Source organism: Oryzias latipes, chromosome 16 (assembly GCF_053564925.1).
Source record: "Oryzias latipes strain Hd-rR chromosome 16, Olatipes_Hd-rR_3.1".
NCBI lineage: Eukaryota > Metazoa > Chordata > Actinopteri > Beloniformes > Adrianichthyidae > Oryzias > Oryzias latipes.
This window is the reverse complement of record NC_136252.1, coordinates 21,165,962-21,182,698: the sequence shown is the minus strand read 5'-3', so window position 1 is coordinate 21,182,698 and position 16,737 is coordinate 21,165,962. Positions and strand designations below refer to the sequence as shown.

Here is a 16,737-nt window from a genome sequence, read left to right as displayed (position 1 = left end):
GGCTCCTGAGAGACAGAAGTCAGTTTTATGGTGTTGATCTGAAAAGACTGACTTTAACCATGTTAACCTATGTGTTATCAGTGTTTTTTAATTTTCTTTAAGCCAAGGTACAATTTCACCTTGATAAATCACCAAACAAAAATGTAAAAATAAGAAACTGTTGCCCGTCTCAACAATATTATATATATTATGTATTCACAAAGAAAGACACATTATTTTTACCTACTCGCAGTAGTTTTTCTTAACACAGAGCTGCTATCCTGACAATGGTAATGATATTTTAGACCAAGGTGAAATTGTCTGTGGCACATTTAGTTGAAAAACACTGGCTTACATGCCCAAAAACTCACACATTTTTGTCATTAATGTCAGCACAGCTGAACATGTCGCGTTCCTTTTTGTGATTTCTTTCTCTTTCTACTTTTCTGCATGATTCATACAGCCGGAGACAAACACAACTTCCTCTAAACTCCAGGGCTTGTTTAAAAAAAGGGGAAGTGTTTCACAACACTTCTCCCAAAATCCATCTTTTGTCAGCAACTTTTGTGTAGAAGGACAAAGATTGAGTCACTGGGCTGTTTTCACTGGAAACCTTCTTCTGAAGGAGATTTGTCTGGTGGAGAAGAGGAAGTCTTTCATCTGGACATAAATTACATTTTCAAAAATCTCCAATGAAATTTGAAATAAAAACATTTGCTTAAAAATCTCCAAATAACTTCTAAACAGTGTGACATGAGCGTCGATTAAAAGCCTTTAAAATGTGTGCGACCGTTAAACCAGACTTTAATCACTATCTGCAGTCTGCCTGCATTTTTCCATGAATTTGAACAGAATTTAACAAAACCAACAATTAATTATTATTTATTAAAATAAGGTCAATCGAATGTGTCTTTCTCAACATTGTAAAAACAAAAAAAGATCTGATCAGGCACAAGCCTGTGTGGAAAAGGGATGGATGGATTCTGCATCTTCTCCAATGTGACCCTTACTAAAATTGACAGACTAAAAATACTGACAGCTTTTTGTTTAACTGAAGGTTTGGGAACATTTTGCTGGAACATTTTAGCCTAGGTCACTGATGCTACTGTAAACAACATTTTTTGAGAATGAGTGTTTGTAGAAAATCTTAATTCCTCCCACTGGAGAAGCACAAATCAAACCCAAGAGCTGCCTCTAAGTCCAAAGAGAGAAACCACTAAGCTTGAACAAAAAGAAAAAAACATTTGAATCTGTTTTTGAGATTTGCACTGAGCTATAACTACACTTTATATAGAAAATATTTGTTTTTGGCTTCAGTAGTTTAATAGTGCTCATAAAAAAAAACTTTGACCAAAACTAAAAATGCTCCAAAGCTTTTAACTTTATTCTGAGATTTTACCATTTCTTATGTGCATGGCATCATCTCTGCAGTGTAAGCAATGTTTTGGGCTCCTCTGGTTTGACTGTTGTGTTTCTTTGAAGAAAAATCAAAGCTTTGGGAAATTAATGAAATTATTGAAGGATTATTGTTTTTATTTTCATTATGCCATTAATATCCTTTTCTTTCACACAGGAGATTCAGTACATTTTTTTAAACACAAGTTTGTCATAATTTTTTATGTGTGGGTGCGTGTGTGTTACTTTGTATTGAAATGTTAAAAGTTCTGAAAGCCAAAACTCAAAAACCAGAATTTGTCGAGCAGCTTCATCTGTTGTGTCACATGTGGAAACGTTTTTGTAGTGAAAATACCCACTTTGGAAAGCTGTGCAAATATAAATGAACGAGTCATTAAAGAGTGGCCTGGGAGAGATCAAGGCTGTGCTTTCCTTGCAAACGCATCGATGTTGGCCCTGGGACTGACTGGTAACCTGTTCAGGCTGGACCCTGCCATTGCAGGGACTCCCAGGAGTGGCTGGGATAGACTCCAGCAACTCCAAAAAGGATAAATCAGGTTTGGAAAATGGATGGATGGATTGATATCTGGTCTTTGACTGTGCCAATTCTGAACGTGTATCATTATTTATCTGAGGCATGTGTTAGGCTGCACGGAGGCACACTGGTTACCGCTCTTGCCTCACAGCAAGAAGGCCCCCCGGTTCAAGTCCCAGCTGGGGGACCTGAACCAGAACATCAATGGGGGACTTTTCTGTGTGGAGTTTGCATGTCCTCCATGTGCATGCGTGGGTTTTCTGTGGGGACTCTGGCTTCCTCCCACCGTCCAAAAACATGCTTCATAGGTTAATTGGTTAATCTAAATTGTCCCTACGTGTGAATGTGACAGTGTGTGATTGTGGACCCTCCACCCTGTGACAGATCCCTGCCTTCATCCACATGTGGCCGGGATCATCTCTAAGGCTTCTACAGAAAACGGTTTCGTGAACAGAAGTAGGACATAAATCAAATAATGCTACAAAAAACGAACAAAAAAAAAGTGGACAAAAAGTTTCAGTTATTGGCCACAAAAAAACCTGCAGGGAATATACACACTAGCCTCGAATGTCAGATATTCTAAATCACTGAAGCAAAAATCAGAAAACTTAAATAAGGACAGATTCTGAGAGAACAAAAGTAAATTGTGCAAATATTTAGATCTTTTGTGCTTTTGGAAAAATACCAGTTGGCTGGCCACCTGTGGAAAAGTTCATTGGCTGCTCCAACTTGACTGCAGTGGTGGATAATAGGTTTTAATGTGGTTCACTGGAGTCCCACAGCCTTGAATATGGCTTCAGTTCAGATTAACACTTTTATATTTTTCTTTTTTGTTGGTTCACAAATGTTTTTAAGATTTATGTATTTATAAAATAAACAGTTATGCATAACTGTGCCTTGAATTTGTTTTATGACATTTATTGAATGTTGAAATTTAATATAATTTGGTTTAAATGTCTTAAATATTTTATTAAAAACTTTTTTATAAAGCCTATATAGAATAAAAAGAAATCTGTATTGAATCCCAATATAGACCTTGTGGGAAACTAGAGAAGCAACAAGTGTAATATCCAGTGTGGTTGTGTTATTTGGACCCGAAGTAGATTACAATACACAACCATGAGACCTCAGTTCCATTGGAGCTGTGGTCATTTATCAGATCTGCCTCTTTTACTCACAAAATAATAAATCGGGTGTCTGTCTGGTTTTGATTTTAAATAGATTTTTAAAAGAACTTTATCAAACATCTTACAGCATTCATATTAAAATTATGAAAAGGAATAGGGTGTTTGTAAAAATGGTAAAATGTGATTAATATATGTTTATAGTACAGTCGCTAACTGTAAAAATGAACAGATTAAATCTATCAATAATAATACCATCTGGTTTATTGAGTTTATAAATGCAGTGCTGTCTAAAAATGACTACATTCTTATTAAAATAGATTTTTTCTGATATTGTTCAGTTTTGGTCCCCTTGTCTCCTTTATTAAGCCCTCTGTCAGGAACCTTGGGGTAACTCCAGAGCCAGGTCATTTAAAAAACATTGGCAAACTGAGTCCAATTGTGTGGTGTTCTGAGATGGAGATGCTCATCCATGCTTTTATTTCTTCTCATCTTGATTATTGCAACTCCAAACATGTCTAAATAAAAAATCTCATGAACGACTCCTGGTTGTCCAGAATGCTGCTGCAACGCTTTTAACCAAATCTTCCAAGTATTCCCGCGTGACCCCATTACTAATCCAGCTGCACTGGCTCCCCAGCTGTTTCCATGTGCGTTTTGAAAATAATGGTTTTTCATATGGAGCTCTTAGCACTGATCTATAGAAAAGATTTTGTGTGGCCATACACTCCCAGCAGGTGCCTTAGATCATGTGACCAGAGTCTGCTTGCTGTTAAGAGAACCCGGTTAAAAATTAAAGATGACAGAGCCTATGCAGCAGTGGTTCCATCCTTCTGGAATTCCCTCCCTCTCAGCCTCATGTCTGTAGACTCCATGTTTTCTTTTAAAAAGCAGCTAAAAACATATCTTTTTAAAATGGCTTTATCCTAATTCAAATCGAATCAAATGAAACTCTATTTATAAAAAGGACTTCTCATGCATTGCGCAGCTCGAAGTGCTTTAACATTTAAAACAAAAATCACACAATATCACAATAAAAACCCAACCCATCCTTTACCCTTCCCACTCCCCTCCGTTGGGAAACAGTATTTTGGGAATCTCTTCATACTGGTAGCCAGCCTGGCCATGGGAACATCGCCACAGTGCCCACCCAGACTGGGACAACAACGAGGTCCACTTCACAGCTGTGAAGCTGCAGAGATAAACTCCAGCTGCCCGAGCAAGGGCGACAACTGCTGCAACAACCACCGACCAAGCCGGCAAGCCCTGGCAGAAAAGATCCCCACAAGAAATACTGGGGCTAAAATCTTATAAGATGCTAAAATTAAATACATAAGATGTATGTAGAAACATAAAATTGACAATAAGATGCATAAAATGAAATTAAATACATAAAATAGCATAAACTAAAACTAATAGAATAAATAAGCAGATAAGATCAACTAAAAGCTAAATTAAAAAGGTGGGTCTTGAGTCTCTTCTTAAAAACCTCTACAGTCTCTGCTGCCCTGAGGCTCTCCTGCAGGCTGTTCCACAGGCGAGGACCGTTATGGCAGAACGAAGCCTCACCAAGTGTTTTGGTCCACACCTTAGGAACAACTAAGAGGCCAGCACCGGAGGACCTCAGTGTCCGCGAGGGCTCATATTTAAAAAGAATATCATTTAAATAAAAGGCCCAAGATTATTAAAACATTTATAAACTATTAAAAGAAATGTAAAATTCAGTTTTTACTGTCTGTGCTTTGCGTTGTGTTTTATTGTGAAGCACTTTGCGGTTTTTATCTTAAAAGGTGCTCTATAAGGTTTTCATTATTATTATTAACAACTGGCATCCCTGTCAAACAAACAAATGGAAATTTTGCTTTATTGGGGATTTATTAACCATTTTGCAGCAATGTAACATTTGATATTTCTAAAACTAAGCCAAAAAGTTTTAGCTTCCAGAGTTCATTGTTAATTCACACGAATTCTTTTTTCCTGAGAGAAACGTAGATGCCTCAAACTCCTCACCATCTCCCACGCAGAGTTGAATTCCTTCAATCGGCAAATAAAAACCACTTTCGCTTACCAAATGAGTCAACGCTCTTTGCTTTTGTAGGTCACAGTTTTTAAAACCAGGAGGATCAGCTCACAGCTTTTCCTCGTGTCGTCCCTCAGCATCAAACACTTGGCTCGGGTGCGTTTGGGAGTCGAGATGTTTAAAAGATCTGTTGACATTCTTGATGGCTCAGAGTAAAAACCCAATAAACAGAATCTGTTGGTCAGGATGACCAAGTTTACACTCTGGTATTCTATAGCTCTTGTTTGCTGGTCATAAAACTAAGAAACCTTTAAATTAAAAACCCTTTTTTTTAAATAAAAACTTACTTTCCCCTTTGAAATCTGAATGAAAATTCTACCATTCATGTTTGATGTAACAGCATCAGTTTATTTATTTGAAATTAAAATCATAAAATGTTAATCAAGAGTAACACACAGAACTGGCACACATCATGTCTGTAATTTAACGTTATACTCACTGGTATGTAGCTGAGCAAAAACTGGTTATAGCAGATGTTTTACCTGTATATGACATTTGCATTTAACACAAAAATAATGTGAAGCTTGAATTGTTAGAGGCAGCAAATACAATGAACAGTCTTAAAGTGATATTTATGGGAGTTTAGCCAAAAATAAGATTTGCAAAAAGAACAGTTCATTTCCTTACAATGAGAAATCCCAATCTAGTGGTTCCAAAGCATCATTATTCAAGACTAAATGGAATTTTCCTCACTAGATAAATGCCAGTGACATCCCCTTTACAGGTATTGGGCAGATTTTCCTCTTCTTCTTGGGGTTAGTTGCTTTAGCGATGTTGTGCAGGAGCCTGCAGCACATTTTGACATCAGGAGATGGAGGTTCTCCGAGCTGATCAAATTGAAAGAAGACCACATGAGAACATTTGTGATCATATCAAGATTTAAAGCAAATACCTCCAAAACCTTCATCACTGTGTGAAATTATCTTTTGTGTCTGATGGGACTTCATCTTCATCATGCTGTCTCACCTTCTCCTTGGAGCAGATGCTCTTGAGTGGTACAGACAGGGAACAGCATTCGCTTGGAAAGGTCTCAAGAGGAAAATCAATCGGAAGCCTACACAGAATCAATCTCATCATCACTCAAATTTACTGGATCAATTTTAGATTTTGCTTTTATATTCTTAAAACATTTATTTATTTATTTTATTAATTCAAATTAGTACAGTGCATATTAATCAATGTGACGGCAGCTACTTCAACATAAATATACCAAAGTTAGCACAGGAGCGAAATTTCAAAACGTGATTTGAGGACAGAATGAAACAAAAAATACAAGCTGTGAAGATGACAAGACAGACAACACCACTCTACCTGTATTTTATAGTAGGGTTTTTACATAGTTCACTAAACGAAGGCGCTTCAGGGGCTGAAGTGTTATAGTGTGGATCTGGAGACATCGATTTGAAACATGCTGACCAGACAGACGGATCATCACCAGAGCAACACTCAAAGCTTGTATGCTTTTTCTCTACCAAGCAGAACTTCTCCACCTTCTCACGCCACTGAAACCCAGAGTTACAGTCATATCAGAAGGTGTTTGAGTTTATTATGTTTGTGCTTTTGTTTTTTTTATTGTTACCTTCTGAGAAGCACAGTTGAGCTTGTGATCCCTCGTAGTGCAGCATTGTCTGAATTCCTTCTCCAAACTGTTGATGCTCTTAGCTTGTCGAGCCGCAAACTCATAGCCTGAACGTTGCAAACACTTGAAGGAATAGAAGGGCCGCTGCCTCCACCTGCGACACAGCGACTCAATGTTGTCCGCCGTGGGTTGTCCAAGAGGAAAGTTCATGTCAATCTTCTTGAATGCATTTTTATTGTTTATTGTCGTTGATCTTGGAGTCAGTAGTTTCCTGTCATGTTGAAATGCAGAAATGCAAATTCTTCAAGAGACTTTGTAGAGTCTTTTATCTTTTAAGAAATAAAAAAATTGTTATTTCTTGGACATAATTTCTGCAAAGCAGCGAGAGCTCATCAGAAATTCACTTTTGAGTTGTGGACGGGACCACTGGCGGAGTAAGTCTTCCCTCATTTCCCGTCATCCTTCTGTTTACAAGCTATCCTGCTACCTTACAGCCCCTCACACCCCCAACCTTCAATTACCAGTGCAACAAAAATTGTGAGCAATATTGGAGCTATCCACCTGTAAAATTTTAACAAGGAAAACAAAAACCTACATGGATCTACTTGTCTGCAAGCAGATGGATCAGAATAGAGCAGAGCATGGAGCTTGTGTCTTGTCGTTAGTTCCATGTGACAGAAATGCAATTTTAAGTTTGATTTTCTTTAAATATGTCCTCCATCATGAGAGAAATGCCACAAGAACGTGTTATGAACAACAAAAACACTAAACATGTGATTTTAAGGCCTGTTAGTTTGTTGGTTATGTGACTTGTCTGTAAAGTGGAACAATACAGCAATTAAAAAAATGGCGAGAAATAAAAAGAAATAAAACAACAATCTCTCGCTTTGCTTGTTTCTTCATCTTATCACAAATTAGCTTAGTTTAACTTTCTTTGAAGAAAAAAGAGAGATAAAAAGTTGCATAGTTCATCCATTTATCAAACCTTGGGCAGTTGCTGGGATCAAAGTTGAACTCTGAGTCGTGAGGGATGGACAACACTGGCAGCTCTTCTGTTGGTTCATAGTTTGGGTTTGGAGAATCGGCATTAAAACACTTTAGTCTGCTGCTGCCTCTTTTATTGCAACATTCATAAAGTAAATCTTTGACTGACGAGTCCTCCTCACAGAACAACTTCACTGAGAGTTCCCACTGAAGAACAGAAAGAGAAGAGTATGGTTGCCTTAGCAACATTGCAGCAAAACATTAAAGCAAATGAAGCTCCAACACTGGATCATAATCCAATAATTACTTTGACAACATGTTTGATTTTTACACTACAGTAACAAATAATCCCTAATCTTGCATTAGCTGTCGTAAGTGCTGAAGCCAGTATGTCTAATTCTCTATTTCAAAACTCCCAAATGAAGCTGAGTCATGCAGGACATCAAAAATAAAGGCGGAGTAGTGAAAATCTTACCGCTTGTGTGGCGCAGCACAACACCGTGTCATTCTGCAACGTCTGGTTTTGATTACAGCAAATGCCAAACCAGGACTCTGCATTATTGACAGCAGCAGCCATGCGCTTTAACTTGCTGTAACCAGAGGGGGGAAAGTACGACTGAGGGTAGCGAGGACGATGCTCTCCATGGGCACAGATGGCTTCAATGTTGTTAGCCGACGGCTGGCTAAGGGGGAAGCTAACAGGATATTGCTCAACAGCTGGTTGACCTTTGAGGAACAGACATCAATTTTAAAATCAGACTGTTCTTTAGGGCTGTTGCTAAGGAAGTGTAAATTCTGGAAAAAATAGAAGAGAAAAGTGGATACATACTTCCTCTTGGAATCATGACTCCAGATGTAAAAACCCCTAAAGGAAAAATAGAAGTCTTCTTACTGTTTGTTCATTACAATGTCCCTAAATTCAAATTCAAATTCAAATTCAAATTTAACTTTATTTATAAAGCGCTTTTCATGCTTCATAGCATCTCAAAGTGCTTCCCAAAAAAAGAATAAAACAAATAAGATAAAAATATATATATATTAGTTAAAATAATAAACAAAGTAAAAAGAATGTAATAATAATAAAAATAAATGCAAATAATATTAAAATAAATGAATTAATAAAAACACACAAAAACCCAACACATACACATCCCTCCTTTAAGATAAAAACAAATAAAATTAGCTGTTAAAATTTTATAAAATCAAATAAAAACATGTGGACAAGTACAAACTATATAAAAGCTTTACTAAAAAGATGTGTTTTAAGTTTTTTCTTAAAAACCTCCACAGTGGCTGAAGCCCTCACGTCCTCAGGCAGGTTGTTCCACAGGCGAGGTCCACAGAGTTGAAAGGAGGCCTCGCCGTGGGTTTTAGTTCTGACCTTTGGGACCACTAGCAGACCTGCACCTGTGGACCTGAGGGCTCTGGGAGGGTCATAGACTAAAAGTAAATCTGATAAAAATGAGGGTCCAGTTCCATGTAAACCTTTATAAACTAATAAAAGAACCTTAATTAAATGACTAATATTTGTTTGTATACAGAGGTATAATAAAAAACAAAGCAATATAACCTCTTCTCTTTGGATCAAATGAAGGAAATATTGGTCGCTGGAGCCCTGGAAACCAAAACAGCATCAGATGTTAAGTTGTAGAAATGAAAGAAGGAAGATAGATGGAAGAAAAGGTAGATCACCTTCGTGGAGGTCAGTGAAACTTGACAAATCAACCTCTTCCTGCATTAAAAAATGATCATCATAGATCATCTCTGAAAAACAGATTTTCAAAAGTTTTTTCTTGCATTATTATAAAAATAAAAAATAAAAAAAAAGTCATGTATAAAACACAAAAAAAGCTCGGATCACCAAATACAAACTTAATAACACGCACACCTTGTCCGAACACAACTGTGATTGGACGCTGCTCAAAGAGGCGCTGATCTTGGACTGAAAAGACATAAACACACGCAATCTTTACTTTTAATCATTTCACTGTGTATATCAATTCATATTAACATTAACAGGTAAAGTGTTACTCTTAACATTAACAGGTAAAGTGTTACTCAAACATGCACACATGGTTGCTGTTCCAGCTGTCTGGGAATCCCATAGAGCTGATCTGGAAAAGAACAGTTTAAAGTTATGTAACCCTTGTGTGTGTGCATCATGTTCAGTGTGTGAGGAGGAGACAGAAAGAAAAACAAGAATCATCTTGCAACTTTATTTAATTCACTTATTTACATTTAATTTTTACTTGCAGCAATTTCACAGAGCTCTTTTTAATTGTTTTAAAGCTGTTTGTTGGATAAACTACTTAAAAAAAAGTAATCCACTAAAGTATACTACAAGTAAACCAAAAGTGAGGCAGTATACTTGTAGTATATCCTTCATGTACTATCTATAAACTGCACACTTAAAATGTTTCAGTTTAGTCTGAAGTATTCAGTTGGTATACTTCCTACACTACATGATTTATATACTTACTTGCAATACTTATACTACGTATAACTACACTGGTCTACTTAATAAAATAATCTCAACAAAATAAATTTAACATGTACTACTTTTTACTTTAGCTTAAAAAACAGCAAAAACATGCCCCCACCCCACCCCCAAGAATTAAACAGACATAATCATGTCATTGCCTATCGCGTGAATTAATTAAAAAAATATTTCTATGCATTGCAGGACCTTAAGATTTATTTTTAAGTGTTTTTTCCTTGTATACAAGTTTTTCTCCTCTCAATAATCTTCATTGAAAATATACAGAATCACAAGACAAAAATGAATCAACTTTGATATTCACCAATAGAAAAAACAGAAAGTATTAACAAACTAGGATATAAGTTTTTTTTTTTTTTTTTTGCGGATTTACCGCAGCTGTGAGGCAGATTCGTGTAGCCAGACCTGAGGGGGGGCAAACAGTTCCTGCAAACCACAAAGAGCCCGAGCGCACCGACCTTCCAAGGCTGCGCCCCGCAGAACCAAGCGCAAAGCGATGGCGCAGAGCAGAACCCAAGAGGAGCCCATTCCTGAGGAGATCGCGTCGGTCCTGCTGGAAGTTCTGCTGGGATCAGAGCCGAGAGGAGGACTGCTGCTTACTGCATGCACGCAGGATGGGGAGGAGTGAGGGGGAGAAAGGGGAGGGAGGGGTTTGCTACTTCTAAAAACTTTTAAAAAAAGAAAGAAAGAAAGAAACATTTAAATTGAAAACACCGTTGTTGTTGTTGTTGTTGTTGTTGTTGTTGTTGTTGTTGTTTTTAAATAAAAAGGTATATTCCTATTTGAAAGTCTAAATGAATATTCTACCACTCATGTTTGATGTAACAGCATCAGTTTATTTACTTGAAATTAAAATCATAAAAATGTTAAAGAGTAACACAGAACTGGCACACATCACGTCTGTACTGTAACTTTAAACTCACTGGTATGTAGCTGAGCAAACACTGGTTATAGCAGATGTTTTACCTGTATCTGACATTTGCATTTAACACAAAATATTGTGAAGCTTGAATTGTTAGAGGCAGCAAATACAATGAACAGTCTTAAAGTGATATTTATGGGAGTTTAGCCAAAAATAAGATTTGCAAAAAGAACAGTTCATTTCCTTACAATGAGAAATCCCAATCTAGTGGTTCCAAAGCATCATTATTCAAGACTAAATGGAATTTTCCTCATTAGACGAATGCCAGCGACATGGGAGGCTTTGAGGGGACTGGGCAGATTTTCCTCTTCTGCCTGACGTTAGTTTCTTCAGCGACCTCGTGCATGAGACTGCAGCAAAGTTTGACATCAGGAGATGGAGGTTCTCCTATCAAACACGCGTCCTGGGACATCTCACTGAACTGATCAAATTGACAGAAGACCACATGAGAACAATTGTAATCATGTCAACATTTAAAGCAAATACCTCCATAACTTTCATCACTGTGTGAAATTATCTTTTGTGTCAGATGGTACTTCATCTTCGTCATGCTGTCTCACCTTTGTGATGGAGATGGTCTTGAGTGGTACAGGTACGGTGCAGCATTCCCTCAGAAAGGTCCTTAGACGAGATTTAGTCGGAATGCTACACAGAATCAATTTCATCATCACTCAAATTTACTGGATATTCTTAAAACATGATTTGAGCACAGAATGAAACAAAAAATACAAGCTGTGAAGATGACAAGACAGACAGCACCACTCTACCTGTTTAATAGAGAAGTGGTGTTTTCACATAGTTCACTGAATGACGGCGCTTCATGGACTGAATTGTTATAGTGTGGATCTGGAGACATCGATTTGAAACATGCTGACCAGACAGACGGATCATCACCAGAGCAACACCCGAAGCTTGTATGCTTTTTCTCTACCAAGCAGAACTTCTCCACCTCCTCACGCCACTGAAACCCAGAGTTACAGTCATATCAGAAAGCGTTTGTGTTTGTTATGTTTGTGCTTTTGTTTTTTTTATTGTTACCTTCTGAGAAGCATAGTTGAGCTTGTGATCGCTCGTAGTGCAGCATTGTCTGAATTCCTTGTCCAAACTGTTGATGCTCTTAGCTTGTCGAGCCGCAAACTCATGGCCTGAACGTTGCAAACACTTGGAGGAATAGAAGGGCCGCTGCCTCCACCTGCGACACAGCGACTCAATGTTGTCCGCCGTGGGTTGTCCAAGAGGAAAGTTCATGTCAATCTTCTGGGACGTGAACGATGTGTTATTGTTTTTTCTGTCATGTTTAAGACAAATGCAAATTCTTGAAGACTCTTTGATGAATGAAAACAATAACATGTCATTTTGACAAGAAGAACCTATATCTTCATTATCTATCATTATTAATGAAGCTATAGGTTCTTCTTGTCATTTTGACAAGAAGAACCTATAGCTTCATTATCTATCATTATTATTGATACAGTAGACATGCTTTTTATGTAAGGATGGAACATCAAAATCCTAAGGCTTATTTACTTTTTTTCATTTATGCTTTATCTACTGTCCTGCACAACCTTATGAATACATTTTTGGGTCAAGCAAACATGGAAATCGTAATTAAATATTTACATTTGGCTTCTAAAACCACTCACTTTCAAATGTATTTTTTTTGCAGAAGTGTGCATATAGTTATACCCTTAGATCCTGTTTTTTGTGTTTCATTAATAAAGATAAACTTCTACGTCATTCAAGTCCCACCCTGGTCATCTTTCGTCTTTTACAAAATCAGAAAACTGTTATTTCTTGGACATTGTTTCTGCAAAGCAGCAGGAGTTTATCAGAAGTTCACCTTTGAGTTGTGGACAGGACCACTGGTGGTAAGCCTGCCCTCATTTCTCGTCATCCAGCTATTTACTGTTAACAAAACAAGCTCTCCTTCTAGCTTAAAGCCCCTTACCCCCAACCTTAAATTACTGGTGAAAACAAAATTGTGAGCACTATTGAAGCTATTCAGCTGTAAAATTTTGACAAGGAAAACAAAGATGTACATGGATCTAATTGTCCGCAAGCAGATGGATCCGAATGGAGCGTAGCATGGAGCTTGTGGCATTTCTCTCATCTATTTTGAGATAAATGCCACAAGAACATGTTGAGAACACCATAAACACCAAACATGATTTTCAGGCGGTTTTTAATACGGTCAGATATGCTTTGTTGGTTATGTTACTTGTCTGTACAGTGGAACTACAGCAATAAGAATAAAGAAATGGCGAGAAATAAAACAACAATTTCTTACTTTGCTTGTTTCCACAAAGCAATTCTTCATCTTATTACAAATCAGCTTGGTTTATCTTTTCAAGACAAATAAAAGACATAGAAAGTTGCATTGTTCATCCATTTATCAAACCTTTAGCAGGTGCTGGGATCAAAGTTGAACTCTGCTTTGAGACGAAGGTTGAAGAACACTGGCCGCTTTTGTGTTGGTTCGTAGTTTGGGTTCGGAGAATCGGCATTAAAACATTTTAGTCTGAAGCTGCCTTTTAACCTGCAACACTCATAAAGTAAACCTTTGACTGACGCGTCCTCCTCACAGAACAACTTCACTGAGAGTTCCCACTGAAGAACAGAAAGAGTAGAGTATGGTTGCCTTAGCAACATTGCAGCAAAGCAATTTAAGCAAATGAAGCTCCAAAACTGGCACCTAATCCAATAATTACTTTGACAACATTTTTGATTTTTACACTACAGTTACAAATAATCCCTAATCTTGCATTAGCTGTCGTAAATGCTGAAGCCAGTATGTCTAATTCTCTATTTCGAAACTCCCAAATGAAGCTGAGTCATGCAGGACACCAAAAATAAAGGTGGAGTAGTGAAAATCTTACTGCTTGTGTGGTGCAGCACAACACTGTGTCATTCTGCAACTTCTGGTTTTGACGACAGCAAATGCTAAACCAGGACTCTGCATTATTGACAGCAGCAGTCCTGCGCCCATATGGGCCATCAGCAAGAAAGACGCGACGATAAGCTCCATGGGCACAGATGGCTTCAATAATGTTAGCTGAGGGCTGGCCAAGGGGGAAGCTACCTCTATACCACTTATTTTTATGGAAAGGTGGATCCCATCCTTGTCTTGGAATCACAGTTTAAATAGATGTGAAAACCCCTAACAGAAAAATAGAAGTCTTCTTACTTTTTGTTCATTAAAAGGATCCTGAATGACTAATATTGTATGTATGTATACAGAGGTATAATAAAAACAAAGCAATATAACCTCTTCTCTTTGGTTCAAATGAAGTAATTATTGGTCGCTGGAGTGCTGGAAAGCAAAACAGCATCAGATGTTACGTTGTAGAAATAAAGGATGGAAGATAGATGGAAGAACAACCACACCTTTTTCAGGGAAAAATGTGATGGGACGCTGCTCAAAGAGGCGCTGATCTTGCACTGGAAAACATAAACATACGCAATCTCAATCCAACTTCTCATCATTTCACTGTGTATATCAATTTATATTAACATTAACAGGTAAAGTGTTACTCAAACATCCACACATGGTTGTTATTCCAGTTGTTTGGGAATCCCATAGCACTGATCTGGAAAAAAACAGTTTAAAGTTATGTAACCCTTGTGTGTGTGCAACAGTGTGTGAGGAAACAGAAAGAAAAACAAGAATCTTCTTGCTGCTTCATTTAATTTTTTCTTGCAGCAATGTCACTGGGCTCTTTTTAATTGTTTAAAGCTTTTTGTTGGATAAACTACTTTTAAAAATCTGTCCCCTTAGCAAAAGAGTCCACTAAAGTATACTACAAGTATACCAAAAGTGAAGCAGTATACTTGAAGTATATCCTTCATGTACTATCTATAAACTGCACCCTTAAAAATATTTCAATTTAGTTTGAAGTGTTTAGCTAGTATACTTCCTACACTACATGATTTATATACTTATACTTGCAATACTATACGTAAAACTACTCTGGTCCACTTAATAAAACAAACTTAATAAAATAAACTTAACGTGTACTACTTTTTACTTTGCTTAAAATTTTAGCAAAAAAAAAAAAGAAAATAATTAAAATAAAATAAAATAAATAGGTTTTTCTTCCAATAATTTAACAAAAAATAATCATGTCACTCTTGCCCATCGAGTAAACGTATTTAATAATTTCTTTACAGGACCTAAAGATTTTTTTGTTTGTTCTTATGTTTTCATGGACAGAAGTCTGTTTGCGGATTTACCGCAGCTGTGACGCACTTTTGTGGAGCCAGACTGGGGGGGGGGGGGGGGGGGGGGGGGGCAACAGTCCCTGCAAACCACAAAGAGCCCGAGCGCACCGACCTTCGAAAGCTGCGCCCCGCAGAACCAAGCGCAAAGCGATGGCGCAGAGCAGAACCCAAGAGGAGCCCATTCCTGAGGAGATCGCGTCGGTCCTGCTGGAAGTTCTGCTGGGATCAGAGCCGAGAGGAGGACTGCTGCTGACTGCATGCACGCAGGATGGGGAGGAGTGAGGGGGAGAAAGGCCGGGGAGGAAAGGAAGTTTTCAACATGACTCACAGGGAACTTTTGCAAGTCTAGATCTCATCTGGATGCTGTCTGACAGGAAACAGCCTCAGGCTGGCTGGAAGGCTCTTGATGCTGCGCGCTTGCAGGAGGATGACTCCTTTTTCCTCCTCTGATCAGGCTGGTTGATGAGGTGAAGACTTAAACAGCAGGCACCATCTGAAATCAAACTAGCGGTGCTAAAAGGATTCCAACCCAACGCTTCACAAACACATTGAGAAAGAAAGGGTGTGCAAAAGCAGGTGTTGGGATTTCCCTCTTGGGAATGTGCGATTAAGATATTGTGGAGGTCAACAAGGGTTCCATAACATTTTCTATGATGTTTTCAATATGCATTACATGGGTTCTATTATGTTTTCTATGTTTTTGTTACTATGCATTTAATGGATTCTATATATGCATGTATATTGTATTGCAGAAATATGCTTGATTCCTGCCTTCAGTAATAGATACTATGTGCCGAGGTCACCAGTAGGCCTGTTTTTGACTTTTGGTCTCTGTTTTCTTTCTGTACTGGAGTGTTTATGGAGCCACGACACCTGCAATGCAGACTAGACAAAAAACACACCATTTTAATGACGTATTTTGTATGTTTTCATCTTCCCTTTCTGAATAACAAAATAAGGCTTTTTGCCTTGAGGACAGAGAGAGCGGACAGCCACAGAGCCTAACAGGTCGTGTTTCTCCACCTCTCCCCTTTTGCAAAAGGTTTTAAAATTAATGCTGACTCTTGTGTGTCTTTTCGTTTCCCAACTGCACATTTCATTTTTGGGTGTCCTGAACCATCCGAATCTGCGAAGACCGGATGAGATGGCAACAATGTATGTTTTCACCTTCAAAGTCTACATTAGATGAGACATTACCTTGATGAAGACCACACATTCATTCAGTTGAGCATATTTAATCACACTGTATTGTGTTGAGATGCTGCAAAAAATGTGACTTAAAGTAAGTTAAGAGAAAACCTTTAAAAACATCTTTTGCTTTGTTGCTCCATTTGCCCGATTTAGTTTAAGACAAATTTCCAAATTTGAATCAATATTTTTTTAGTTTTAATGTTTACTGTAGATTTTGCATTTGGAAGTTCAAA

At 37.8% G+C, this 16,737-nt stretch overlaps 2 protein-coding genes and 1 long non-coding RNA gene across 5 annotated transcripts; all 3 read right to left on the bottom strand.

The window, feature by feature from the left end:
• Positions 1 to 5,440: 5,440 nt before the first annotated feature.
• LOC101172843 (extracellular matrix protein 1) lies at positions 5,441 to 10,790 on the bottom strand. Of its 2 annotated transcripts, XM_011485269.4 has the most exons (12): positions 10,632 to 10,782; positions 9,749 to 9,790; positions 9,565 to 9,618; positions 9,369 to 9,440; positions 9,247 to 9,291; positions 8,506 to 8,541; positions 8,152 to 8,402; positions 7,678 to 7,883; positions 6,693 to 6,963; positions 6,425 to 6,615; positions 6,080 to 6,167; positions 5,441 to 5,940 (listed from the first exon to the last, which is right to left on the bottom strand). In XM_011485269.4, the coding sequence occupies exons 1-12, from the start codon at positions 10,699 to 10,701 to the stop codon at positions 5,806 to 5,808; spliced, it is 1,461 nt and encodes a 486-aa protein (XP_011483571.1). In that variant the 5' UTR covers positions 10,702 to 10,782; the 3' UTR covers positions 5,441 to 5,805. The 2 variants fall into 2 exon arrangements, with proteins under 2 accessions (XP_011483571.1, XP_004077935.1); XM_004077887.5 differs by lacking the exon at positions 9,749 to 9,790 and having other exon boundaries at positions 10,632 to 10,790.
• Positions 10,791 to 11,209: 419 nt separating this feature from the next.
• LOC105355933 (extracellular matrix protein 1) lies at positions 11,210 to 15,780 on the bottom strand. 2 transcript variants are annotated; one of them, XM_011485267.4, is made up of 7 exons: positions 15,426 to 15,780; positions 14,641 to 14,682; positions 14,480 to 14,533; positions 12,134 to 12,352; positions 11,863 to 12,056; positions 11,656 to 11,740; positions 11,210 to 11,516 (listed from the first exon to the last, which is right to left on the bottom strand). In XM_011485267.4, the coding sequence occupies exons 1-7, from the start codon at positions 15,570 to 15,572 to the stop codon at positions 11,349 to 11,351; spliced, it is 909 nt and encodes a 302-aa protein (XP_011483569.1). In that variant the 5' UTR covers positions 15,573 to 15,780; the 3' UTR covers positions 11,210 to 11,348. The 2 variants fall into 2 exon arrangements, with proteins under 2 accessions (XP_011483569.1, XP_011483570.1); XM_011485268.4 differs by lacking the exon at positions 14,641 to 14,682.
• Positions 13,494 to 14,429, bottom strand: LOC144984393 (uncharacterized). Its single transcript, XR_013648037.1, has 2 exons — positions 14,361 to 14,429; positions 13,494 to 13,702 (listed from the first exon to the last, which is right to left on the bottom strand). It is a non-coding gene; the product is annotated as an uncharacterized LOC144984393 (long non-coding RNA).
• Positions 15,781 to 16,737: the final 957 nt, after the last annotated feature.

What these genes read in the sequence shown, in the direction of transcription:
- LOC101172843 (XM_011485269.4), bottom strand. Translation starts at nt 10,701, where the DNA reads ATGGGCTCCTCTTGGGTTCTGCTCTGCGCCATCGCTTTGCGCTTGGTT. An exon ending in TTTCACTGACCTCCACGAAG is followed by an intron (nt 9,292 to 9,368) that starts GTGATCTACCTT and finishes TTTGGTTTCCAG; the next exon opens with GGCTCCAGCGACCAATATTT. An exon ending in TCAACTGTGCTTCTCAGAAG is followed by an intron (nt 6,616 to 6,692) that starts GTAACAATAAAA and finishes TCTGGGTTTCAG; the next exon opens with TGGCGTGAGAAGGTGGAGAA.
- LOC105355933 (XM_011485267.4), bottom strand. Translation starts at nt 15,572, where the DNA reads ATGCAGTCAGCAGCAGTCCTCCTCTCGGCTCTGATCCCAGCAGAACTT. An exon ending in ACAACTGGAATAACAACCAT is followed by an intron (nt 14,534 to 14,640) that starts GTGTGGATGTTT and finishes TATGTTTTCCAG; the next exon opens with TGCAAGATCAGCGCCTCTTT. An exon ending in CACATTTTTCCCTGAAAAAG is followed by an intron (nt 12,353 to 14,479) that starts GTGTGGTTGTTC and finishes TTCACGTCCCAG; the next exon opens with AAGATTGACATGAACTTTCC.